The sequence below is a fragment of the Sus scrofa genome, chromosome 5, assembly GCF_000003025.6.
Source record: "Sus scrofa isolate TJ Tabasco breed Duroc chromosome 5, Sscrofa11.1, whole genome shotgun sequence".
Taxonomy (NCBI): Eukaryota; Metazoa; Chordata; class Mammalia; order Artiodactyla; family Suidae; genus Sus; species Sus scrofa.
In genome coordinates this window covers 75355610-75368600 of record NC_010447.5, presented here as the reverse complement: position 1 = coordinate 75368600, position 12991 = coordinate 75355610, and the positions used below count along the sequence as shown (strand labels likewise).

At 39.0% G+C, this 12991-nt stretch overlaps 1 protein-coding gene across 9 annotated transcripts in view; it reads right to left on the bottom strand.

Annotated features, from left to right (window-relative positions):
* Window positions 1-12991, bottom strand: part of TMEM117 (transmembrane protein 117) — a 485759-nt gene that overhangs the window by 34239 nt on the left and 438529 nt on the right. Inside the window, exon 7 of one of the 9 annotated variants that reach the window (XM_021092573.1) lies at window positions 3846-4562. The exons of the other annotated variants lie outside the window; for them this stretch is intronic. Coding sequence (XP_020948232.1) covers window positions 4284-4562 — 279 coding nt within the window. The 3' untranslated portion in view covers window positions 3846-4283. Of the gene's footprint in view, window positions 1-3845; window positions 4563-12991 lie in introns of those variants that run through there. 9 annotated transcript variants of the gene reach the window in all.

Below are 12991 nucleotides of genomic sequence, written 5' to 3'. Positions count from 1 at the left end.
AAAAAAACCTTATGATAGAAGAGTGAAACAAACTGGTATATCAGTCCCTGGAAAATTATACAAGCATCTCAGAATTATAATTATGTAAACTTTATGATATATGGTTATAATACATGATATAAAACTGAATATACACTATAGTTCTAAGTGGAATCTTGCATATACATAGTAAAAAAAAAAATCAAACCAAATAAAAAAACTAGCAAAAGCTATGAAGATAATACACCAAATTTTTTCTGTTATGTAGTAAAATTACAGATGGTTTAAAAAGCCCTTGCTTTTCAAATTTCTAAAGTGTTCATGTATTATTTTAATTTGTAGCTACGAATATTTATAAACACACTCAAAACACTTTCACATTGTTCAGAGCAAATTCCTTAAAAAACAAATCTAATTCTAACCGTCAATTTCTTTCTTTAAACCCTAACCTTATACCATCTTATAAATCTTGCTTTTATTCAATCTTGCCTTTATTTACTTTTGGTTAAAGCAATTCCTTTTCAGCTCTGGGTTCAAAGGGGATATAATATCACCCGCGTTCTCCTAGTGTCCCCAGTGTGCTATGAGATTTAATGCGATAACGTCGGGGCAGCACTTTATGTTCCTTAGAGAAAGGTGCTGTATAAAAACAATGCATTATAATTATTTATGTTATTACACAACCCACAGAGATATTAGAGCCATGATTTATCACAGGCAGACAGGGCTGGACGCAATCCAAGTGCAGGTTGGGCCATATCCCTTAATGTCAGACTAGAAGATGCTTCCTGCACTGAGAGCATCAAATGCAAGCCCCACTTCCGTTCAATGTTAAAAACAGGATACTTTGTCCTGCTCTACAGCACAGAGACCTAGATCCAATCACTTGTGATAGAACACGACAGAAGATAATATGAGAAAAAGAATGTGCGTGTATGTGTGTACGTATATATATATGTATGTGTGTGAATATTTATGTATATATGACCGGGTCACTCTGCTGTATAGCAAAAATTGAGAGAAAATTATAAATCAAGTATACTTTAATAAAAATTTTTTAAAGCAGGATACTTTGGGTTTTATGTACAATCTTCTAAAAATTACAGTGTGCCATTTGCATTTGCTTGATAAACCACTCTTCCTGTCTTTGCTTAGTTCCAAGTGAATACATTCCCAATTATTTATGGGAAATAAGCTTCCAGAGCCAGCGTTGAAATCCAGCCCTTACTGATGACTAGAAATCATCAGATGATCTGAGGGATTTTGCGTGCTACTGAAGAATGACACATCTTCTGAATTGGATCAGAGGTCGTTTAGTAATGGCCACCCCTTCCCTTAGGTACAAATCCCCAACCAACCATTCATAGGTGGTTAACCACTTGCCGGGCATTTCTAGAGAAGGGATACTTTCCGTGCCTAAAAAAAAGTTCTGACACTTTGAATGTTCTCCTCCTCATGTAGCCGGATCCTGCCCTCCCATTGTTCTGCTTTCTGAAGCCACACGAAGTGTCCTTCCTTGACTTAGTATTTCATGAGGCTTCTTCATGCATGCAGCCAACACTTAGGCTGCAGCCATTGTGTAGGCTCCTTAGGAGGCTCTGGGGACACAGAAGATTATGACACTTCTCTGCCCTACAGGATCTCACAGTCTAAGGGGAACACAGACACCAAGATAGAGAAATACTTACAAACATGGTAAAGGCTGTGTGGCAGGTAGGAGGTAAAGTGCCAGGGGAGTGAAAGAAGGAAGAAGGTCATCCTGCCTGAGAGCTTCCAGAAAGGTTTCCCAGAGAAGGCGATATTTGTCCTCTGTTGAAAAGATGACTGAGATGGGCTAAGATTCTGCCAGCTGAAGAAATTGTGGGAGTACAGGAATAGATGGGAACAGGCCAGGTGCTCCTTTATAATTTTACATTTGGGTTCAGTTTGGTCATTTTTTGATAAATGCAGTCTTTCTTCTTGCTCTGTTTAACATGTAATCTCTGTCATTCTTTTCTTACCATATCATTCTAATCTATCTTCCCCAAGACACCTCCAGAGGAAAAGTAATTTAAGGCATTTCAAGACCTCTTATTATTAAAACATTGCCTCATCACCTGACACACATACTATTCCTGAGAATGTATTTCACAATGACACGAGAACTCAGTTTTCTCTTTTACTAAGTAGCATCTGCTTTTTCCATTTTTTTAAAAAAACTAAGCAGCATTTGCCTTTTCCATTTTGTTTTGTTTTGTTTTGTTTTGTTTTCTGACCTACAGTAGATATCCGCCACAGAAGATCATGGCCATAAACTTAGTGGGACATTGCTGGAAAGCCACTGAGGAATCTAATTGGCCTTTATGAAACTGTCTGGCTCCACTGCTGGAACTGCTGATTTTGCCTCCAGCTAATGACTGCTGAATATGTTTCCTGTTCTGCTTCTTCTCAGGGTCAGGTATAAGACTGATCTGGTCTCCTGCTGCAGTCATTCTTTCTTTTATATGCACTCCATTTTTCTGGAGCTATAAATAGACTACTCTATCAAGCATCTCTGTGTCAACTTTCTATTCCTCTATGATGAATATTTTTCCCCCAAATCCTCTTCAGTTCATCAGCCAAATGAATTCTTGGCCAGGTAGTCCCCTAGGGCTCTCCATACATATTTGAAAACATCCGATTTTAAGGTAGATACAGATTGGGTGATCACATGTAATGCCACACATCTCAAGAGGAAAAACCACAATTGAGTTATGTATTCTCTGAAGAGCCAATGGAAAGGAAGTGTCAGATCAAACAGAACTAAATCTTTTTATGTCTCTGACTTTCATTTTGAGAAACACAGAGCACTATCTCATTACTAAATTTAAACAGAAATTTGATCATTCTAAAGCAGTATCAACCAAAAGCTAAAGATTTCTAAACAAATATGTAGAGCTGAAAAGGCCAACTTGTATAAGAAAAACTCATTTTTCAAATTATCATGCATCATTTAATTTTTATAACATCATGCATGAAATTTTACTTACCTTGGCCTTTAGAAGTAATAATAAAAGCAGCACATATATCCATTTATTTTGGGTCTGCTGATTTTATTATTTTTAATATTAATAAAAAGTTGTATATTATAAGTATGCTGGTCAGAGTAATTTTAATTTCATGTTTTTCCCAGTAATTATGGTTCTGCATGGAATTTTTAAAAGCACTGAGAAGACATAAAATTTCTCCCAATGACTAATTCTCTTTACAGCTTCATACTACAAAAAAGTATTCCTCAAATTAAAAGCATTTAACTTTCTTTTCAGAACGATGTTCTTTTTGCAGCTTTTCGTTATCATGCATATACATCTGTCTTAAGAAATGAAATGGGAAAAGGGAAGAAAAGTAAATAAAAATGAAAGGAAGATAAATCTGTTCACTAGCCTCCTATATGACCCTGATGGAGAAAAGGCTTTACTAAGGGCGACTGCGGGGAAATGCAATTTCAGCTTTTTTTATGCCATGGTGATATATCTACCAGTGCTTGTGCTGTGCGGAGCACAGGAGCTTCATCCTAAAAGCAGGTCAGTTTTCAGAAATCACTTGGGATGAACTGCCAAAAACACTCTAAATGATATTCTAATTGCTGTGACCTCACTTGATTTTTGACAGAGGCAACAATTTGATCTGGATTTTCAAATTTTTTTTTTTTTTTGGCTTTTTAGGGCCACACCCACGGCATATGGAGGTTCCCAGGCTAGGGGTCGAATCATAGCTGTAGCTGGCGGCCTACACCACAGCCACAGCGATGCCAGCTCCAAACTGTGTCTGCCACCTACACCACCGCTCATGGTAATGCCGGATCCTTAACCCATTGAGTGAGGCCAGGGACTGAACTTGCATCCTCATGGATACTGGTCAGGTTCGTTTCCGCTGAGCCATGACAGGAACTCCCTCAAATAATTTTTATTAAAAATCTACAAGCAAATGTGATTAACTTTCCCCATGCTTCTCAAATCAGATTTATGTATCAGAATCAGAATTTATCTGTAGAGCTTGAATGAATAAAAAAGTATGTCAGGCCAGACTTTCCTAATGAAGATAGCCTCTTCCCAGCAATCAACTATTTTTTAAAAGAAAGAGAAAACAATATTGAGAATTTTATTTTTCATTTTACTTATTATTTATTTATTTATTTATGGCCACACTCACAGCCTGTGGAATTTCCTGGGTCAGGGATTGAACTCTTGCCATAGCAGTGACGCCAAGCCACAGCAGTGACAATGACAGATCCTTAACCTACTGAGCCGTCGGGGAATTCCTAAAAAGAGGATTTCAAAGAAATATCAAGGATATGGGCATATGCTTTGGATAAGAACTGGGTCAGCTGAAAACATAACCCACTGGTTGGCTACTTCTCTATCCATCCTGTATTTCATTTTCCTTATCCGGACTTTTGAAGCCAAGATCATTATGCTCTTCTCTGGATGCTGTCTTTGCTTTTCCTGCTGAATTAGGAGTGCTTTGCATATGGCAGGTTGTATGATTCTGTCTTTCTCCTCTGCTACATTGTAATAACTTAAAGGCAAAGACTGTATCTTATTATCGTTTGTACGTTTCCGCACCTGATAAGAAAGAATCGGTGAGTGAGCCAGTGAGTGAATCTATTCCAGAAAGCAGCTGCATTTTCCTAAATTAGGGAAACATGACAGATTAAGTCCTCAGGGGGAGAAGGAAGCTACTTCCGAAAGACTATTCAGCACTTCTCTGGGAACCCAAGACGCAGATTCCAGAAGGTATTCTCACATGGAGCGACATAGAGCAGCACCCAGCACTCTGAGGTTGATCTGACAGGAATGTCAATTGCCATGTTGTGATGAATACTGGAAGGATAGTACAAGGCTTAGAAAGGAGCAGTTCGCAGTGCTTAAACCAGCACATGCTAAAGGAGCCAAATGTTCTCCATTAAGAATTCTGCTAAAGCACTCTGGATTCCAGTTTTCATAGCTGTGAAGGTAACTACCTCATTCATATGTCTTCGAAGAACAGGTGGCTTCTTTTGACATGTGTTTGTAATAAACAAACTTACTGTCTGTTTAAACAACAGAAAATTTGTGTAACAGAGGCTCTGAAGAAGGAGTTAAATTAATCTATTACATATTAACTTTCACAGAAGAAAATTAAACATAGATTTGGAAAAGTTTGAGATCTAAGCCTTTGCAAGTGGTAGGATGTATCATTAATATTAGTCTATATATCAGGCTAGGGACTGAATCCCAGTTGTAGCCGTGACCTCTGCCACAGATCCTTTAAGCCACTGTACTGGGCCAGGGATTGAACCTCCACCTATGCAGCGCTGGAGCTGTTGTAGTCGGATTCTTAACGCACTGAACCACAGCAGAAACCCTAAGTCTATATAATATTTTAAGAGGGGGCACAAATGCAGTTTGCTTGAACTCCCGGACCAGTGGAACTCTGTTAAAAATTTTTACTTGATTAATAAAAATAATGATATAGCTTCAGTACTCATTGTGATTGAGAAAGACTGTCAATCAAAAATTCTGTTTTAATTATCTCACTGGCACAGGACTTTAAACCTGGAGCTACAGGCTAGGGTATAAGGGAATCAGTTATTTAACAAAAGCAACACTCCTTAAAGGATGAGAAAAGAGTGAGCCTTATAAAGAAAAGCAAACTTTGATGAGAGAAGAGCTCCATTGTAATAATTCCAATGCTTTACCCTCAAGCTTCTTTCTATGTCTTGGGCCTGTTTTTTTTTTTCTTTCTTTTTTAATTTAGTCCTTCATGCCATTAGTACACATTGCCTCATATCTACAAAAGACCCCTTTCTTAATCCAAAAACAAAAACCATAAGTGAAACAAAGTACTTTTCTCTTTCTTTTTAATATAACTAGGCCTAACATTAACATTCCAAAGAAAATATAAGAAAAAAATTAAGACATAAACACAGAATATAAAAATATTATATATATACACATATGATAAATGTACATAAACACACATGCACATATATATATGATTCTGAAACTACAGTAATTAATGCCATCACTTACTAGGCACTAAGAAATTTTTTATCTGGTGTGTTCTATTTTAAAATATGCCTTAGGAATTTCTTAGTGTTCAATAATGTTCTTGTTTCAAGACAATTGCCATAAAAACACTTTTTATGGCCTCCCAAACGCATCAACTCCCAAAGGTCCCTCTGGGTTTTTTAATCACAGGGCCCACAAAAGTTTCTAACTAGAAGCTGAGTCAAGTACCTTCTATTACTCCTTTGGTCTCTGTTTTTGATAAGCTCTCTTAAAAAAGCATAAACATACCCCTCTGAGGCCATGGTGCTCAGTCCTGACTCACTGGATTCTACCCGTACAAAGTCACTTTAATTACTCTACAGAGATATTTGGATACAGGTATTTTTTAAAGCTCAGAAAATTCTAATGTGCAGCTGAATTTGAAATCATTGCTCAAAAAGCCAAATACAGCAATGTTTACAGGCGATGTTTACAGTCTGATGATAGGGACAATTAATGGTCTAGACTATTTCTCTGACTTTTTAAAAATGCTGTCCTGTCATTCTGATTCCACGATTGCTAACACTTGTAAGAAAACCATCTCTATTATTAAGCAAAACACAAAGCTGCTTAAGAGGGAAGTGACATTTAATTGAAGATTGTTACCACCGTAAATTATTTTGGGAAGAGAGCCAGATACGTGAACATTAATTAATTACCTTGATGATTGTCTCTCCAGAGCTTTCCTTTGCTCATAAAGGGAGGATTTGGGGTTTACAATGTGAGAGAATTTCCTTCATAAATAAATACATCCTTATGTACACCATCAAAAATGGGAGGTTATGCTCAAAGACAGGAATGGTTCAGAGAAACTGATAACTTTTTCTTCTGTGAGTACTTAAAACTTAAAAGAGTATTCTTAGGAACACACTGGAGACTCTATCACAGGCTGTGAGTTTTCTACAGTTCAAATTTCTATATCTCTGTAGCTTACATAGAGGTTTAACATGCATGGCTTTGAAATCCTTTCAGAATCAGTTACTTGCAGGGAAAATTTCAAACTTTTAATTTAGAAAATTATTCACCAAGGAATACAATATTACAGGATAGGTAAGAGAAATCAATCACAATGGAAGAAAGCAAAGTGTGTGTGTGTGTGTGTGTGTGTGTGTGTGTGTGTGTGTGTGTGTAATGACAGGCTGGATAAAAGTCATGATGAAGGAGTTCCCTTCATGGCTCAGAGGTTAACAAACCCGACCAGGATCCATGAGGATGACGGTTCGATCCCTGGTCTCGCTCAGTGGGTTGAGGGCCTGGCATTGCCAAGAACTATGGTATAGGTTGCAGATGCAGCTCGGATCCCGTGTTGCTGCTGCTATGGTGTGGGCCAGCGGCTATAGCTCTGATTCGACCCCTAGCCTGAGAACTTACATATGCCATGAGTGCAGCCCTAAAAAGGAAAAAAAAAATCATGATGGAGAAGACTGACAAATAAATTACATTCAATTGTCTGTATGATGACAAATCAATGTTCTTATCAGAGAAAAAACAATTAAAATTATTTCATTGTAACACCCCCCCCCAACATGACCTCGTCTCACACAGCATCCCTCAGAGGGGCCTTTCTGTTAATGATGCACTTACTTAATACAACCTTATGCAAAGGGACAACCATTTCCACGAGCTGAAGATTTTAGTTATCATTAGTCTATGGCCTCTTTTTTCCCCTCTGTTGGAAAGTACAGTTAAAAATACACATAGACTGTCAACTACAGAGTAGGCACTCAACTCTGAAATCACTCTGCTGACTCAAATTGCGTTTGGAAGACAATTGGTCAAGCTGCATTTGACACAATAAGAAAAACTCAGCCACACATGCTGAGGTGACACAGCCTGGAAAACAAGGAACCAAGCACACATCCTGCTGCTTCATACCTTGGCTGTCACATAGAGTGTGCAAGCATCTAAGAGACAAAGAGACTTATGAGCACTCTTCCTGTTGAGAAAAGGAAAAAGAGGAAGAGAGACTGAGAGGGAAAGACCCTGTTGTGTATTTTGTGTGCTGCATGTTGCCCATGTATTTTGAAGAAAGGTTATGGACAACCACACCCTGTATTTTGAAGCAGAATGACCCAAACCCTGTTCATCTATTTTATCAGTAAAGAACATAGACTAGCATCATTATTCAGGAATTGAAAGTCGTGGAGATAAAATAGTTTAGATCCAGTCTTATGGAATACTGCAAGTGGCATATACCATGACCAAAGCAACACACCATTTGTAAATTACACTGCCAAGCATTTGTCCAAAATAATCATTTTGGACAAATAAAAGGAGAGCAGTGGGGACAAATAACAGAAGCCTTATTTCCTAGCTAAGACCTAGATCGAAATGATTTAAATTAACTTATTTAAAGCTAACTGAATTAAACAAATACAATGATTTTATTTTTATTGAATAGAATTTTAGAGGAAGGTAATACAATACTTCAAAAGACATAGTTTTGCAGATCTCAATTTCTTCATTTGTTAGAAGAGGAAACCTTAGTAGATGATCTGTAAGGTACCTTATACCTTTAAAATATTTTGTTTTTCTAGAAGTGAAATAAATAATCTTAGTAGAGGGTGAAAGCTATACTGTCCCTAATTGTCATTTTATTTGCAGCACCATAACAAAGAGAACCATAAAAAACAGTAAGTACCAGGCTCACAATTCAGATATATTTTTGATTTTAAAACATAGAAGTAATTACATCAATCCATTCAGAATAATAATAACAATCAGAAAACAAATAAATAATCGTGATATGTTGACTATGTAAATGAACTGCAATTAGCTTTCTGTTCACCTTAATCCCCCAGAGACTTTTGTACTGGTCTGTCCATGGAGTATGTCTTTAGCCCTCCACAATCTGCATGATAATGATAATGCTGATAATATTAATAATAGATACAAGTTATTTATACTCTACATTTGACATTCTATGTTATTGGATCTTCACAATAACACTATGGGGTTTTTTGTTTTATAAAACGAGAATATATAAACTCAGCTCCATGAGGTAAAGTCATCTACTCAACGTGTCTCAGCTGCTCCATGACAATTGCAAGAAATAAGTTCAGGTTGGGCTGAAATCTTTCCACTATTCCACATGCCAGAGGAGCTGAGGGCACCATGCACTGAAGAAAAGGGAGCTAGTAAAATTAACTGAAATTCAGAGTTTATACAATTCCCTCTGGATGACTCTGCCCAGGGAACGGTGCATCTCCCAGGGGTGCCCTTGGCATGGATCCATCTCCCTTTCCACCACACCATTTGCCAGGGGAGCCCTGCTCTCTTCCTTCTGCCCCTTTACCTAGCCCTCAAGTCCTAGCTTGCAGTTTGGAAATCCCATCCCCCTTCCCAAAGTTGAAATCTGATCTAACACCTAATGGCTGGTTTAATGCACTCCAATGTGGGGAGGTCCACCATGCTGGGGGCTAAAGATGGAAGAGGATGGCAAGAGACACAGGAGCAGTGTAAGCAATAGGACGTGGGGGTGGGGGGAGGCGTGGGGGTCCTTGCAGACCTAGGTCAATCATTCTGGGAACCTGAGATAGAACTCTGGACTTTTCACACCCAAATCCTCTTCATGTAGCAGTGATGGCCTGAGTAGAAAGGCGGAAGCACTGCGCATGTGCAGCCACGTGACAATGTAATGACATTTCCTGACCACAGGGTTCTGTCCCTAGCAGTGGACCAATAGGCATGCTTAGTCACAGACATTATAATACTGCACATGTCCCAGAGTTCCCGTCGTGGCTCAGTGGTGGACGAATTTGACTAGGAACCATGAGGTTGCAGGTTCGATCCCTGGCCTTGCTCAATGGGTTAAGGATCCGGCATGGCCTTGAGCTGTGGTGTAGGTTGCAGATGAGGCTTGGATCTCGCATTGCTGTGGCTCTGGTGTAGGCCGGCAGCTACAGCTCCGATTGGACCCCTAGCCTGGGAACCTCCATATGCCGTGGGAGTGGCCCTAGAAATGGCAAAAAGACAAAAAAAGGAAAAAAAAAAAAGTACTACACATGTCCCTGTCTGTAATCCTTCTTTGACTCTGCCAGATTTCCACCCTCTGAACCAAACCCAGTCCTTTGGTAATAGGCCGTATCTGCCCAAATTAGGCTCCTGCTTCCACCTCTTTGCATTACCAGGATAGTTTAACCTAGTTTGATGTTCCGATTTGTGCCAGCATGACTGGCTACATAATTTTTGGAGCTCTGCACAAAGTGAAATGTCAGGTCCCTTGTTCAAAAAGTATTACAAATTTCAAGACCCCCAAAGTAGAGCCTTAATCCAAGTGCAGATCCTTCTGAGCTCACGACCCATGTGACTATGCAGGTTTGCACACCTACAAAGTTGACCCTGCAGGTGTGTTCAGTCTTTACATGATGAAAAGCATATTCCCAGCTGGCTTTCCTCTGAGGATGTGAAAACAATATGATGCCTCTGTTGTTAAAACCATGTAGGGCAGCAGACACACTTTTGTCATAACTTCTGGTTCCTTAATTAATTATCTATCATTCTGTGACGTTACAGTTGTTGTTTTGAATGCAAGTCTGCTTCTCCTTACTTACTTTGCAACTAATATAAGACCTGCTTTAATATTTACCCCTCATCACCCTTGAGCTCAGCATTGACCAAGCCAGGTAATCTATCAGTATGAGTTGTCCTCCGACTCTATACAGGCTTCGCAACTCTCTGCCATGACCAGAGGCGTGGTCCCCACTCATTCAGTATCAGCCAAACACACTCAAGGATGATCAGTCTAGAGACAAGCTCTCCCAACCAAAAATGCTATTCCAGAGAGACTGTAACACAGCAAATGCAAAACTGTAGATTTTTTTTAAGCCAGTCATCATAATATTCTCTTGTCTATGAATATCATTTATTGATTTAACTACTTTATTTTAAATTGTGATTACATAACATAGAGGTGACCATCTTAACCGTTTTTAAATTCAGTCATGTTAAGTACATTTACGTTGCTACATAGCTGCATTTCTATCCATCTCCAGAACTTTTTTCATCTGTCTAAACTTTTTTAATCTTTCCAAACATGGAAACCCTGTATCCATCAAACAACTCCCCATTCCTCTTCCCCCAGGCCCTGACAACGACCTTTTAGGGTCTAGCTTATTTGATACAGACTGTTTGTTTTGTTTTTTGGCCTTGCTTGCAGCATGCGTGAGTTCCTGGGCCAAGGATCAAACCAACACCACAGCAGTGACAATGCTGGGTCCTTAACTCATAGAATCACCTGGGGACTCTGATACTAACTTCGGATGTAAATTTTTCAAGTGAGTGTGTAGAACTGGAGGAGAGTCCCTTTAGAGGCAATTAATAGACAGCCACTAAGTTTTAGAGAATTTTCTTAGCTCTGTAGGAAATAAGGCCTGAAAAGGAAAGTTGGATCTGGTTTCTGAGTTGGAAGTAATGTCTCCATCACCATTTCTCTTAAGCTGGCTGTCTCTTTTATTTCTCAAAAATGTTAAGATCCTTTTAAGTCAAATGTTTAAATCTAAACTTCCAAAGAGTTCTGTTTCTTAGGCAATTACAAAAGAAAAAAAAAAGTCTTTTTGTCTCATATTTAATGAAACAATAATCATTCAGGTAACCAGCCTGCAAACTCTCCTATTGTTAGGTATTTTAATGAGTCTTTTTTTTTTTTTTTGACTAATCAGCACCTCATTTCTGCCTTACTTATCCTCAGATCACCCTTTGTACTGAGAACACTTTGCCTACATATGCAAATCGTTGCAGGCTGACCTTGATAAATGGTCTGTGTTTGTGTAATTTAGATTAGTTCAGTAATTGTTTGGAAGAGAGGCCAGAAATCCTCCCAGGGGTATTAAACATTCACATTCAGGACTTGGTGGTCTCTGAGGAAGCGAAGGTCGGACCAAAGTTGCTTTACTACCTTTGCCCAAGGTCAGGCTTCCTCTAGCTGCATATAAACAGCTGTCTGGACTCCTATCAGCTGGAAGCTGGCTGAAAAGAAGGGGTTGAGTCCCTTGATTTCCCAGGAAGCTGAAATGTGGTGAAGTTGACTAACCTTATATGCACTACTATATAAAAAATAGATGGGTAACAAGGACCCACAGGGTATAACACAGGGTAAGCTTCTTAATACTGTGTAATGACCTATAGGAGAAAAGAATCTGAAAAGGAATGGATATATGTGCATGTACAACTGATTCACTTTGCTGTACATCTGAAACTAACACAATTTTCTAAGTCAACTACACTCCAATAAAAATTTTTTTTTAAGTAAAGAAAAAAGCAGAGAGCAAAGCCAAATAGAAGCTGTAATAAAAATGGTCCTGCGGCCTTTTGCCATGACAATCTGCTATGGTTCTGCTTTAAAGAGCTGGTTCCCTAGAATAGTTCTTGAGAGACTGGTTGGCTGACTCGTAGCTTTACAACATATTTTAAGTTTGTTTTCTGATATAGAACTATTCCTTTTTTGTCTTTTAAAATATCTGGGGACTCTGAGTAACAGTGAGTACAGGAAGGATCACGATAGCCTCTAGGAATCTTGAGTTTGATGTCTACTTCCTTTTGCTCCCCTTACTGGACCTGACAGGAGGCTCAGTCCTGAACAGCTCTCCCGATGGGAGACCTCACTCCTGGCCAGGGCAGCCTCATCCAACAGCCTCACTGCTTAGTGTTCACGTCTTTCATCAGTCCAAATCTGTTTCCTTTAATGTCCTCCCCGATGCCGTCATACCCCTTTTGCCCAAAGCCAGCATGTTTTCATCCTTTTCTAAACTCTCATGTACACTGCTCTAATTTCCATCCCAGCTTCTCATCCAACTATATAACCCATCCAGATGCTTGTTCTGCCTTGATTCCAAATTCCTTCCTGCCACATTCTGGCTGGTTCACAGTCCAATCAAGAGGGTGGTGTCTACATTGAGACCCAACCCCAGCCCAGTTTATCACCTCAGGACAGAGGACAAGAAACATCAGCCCTAGTCTAGATG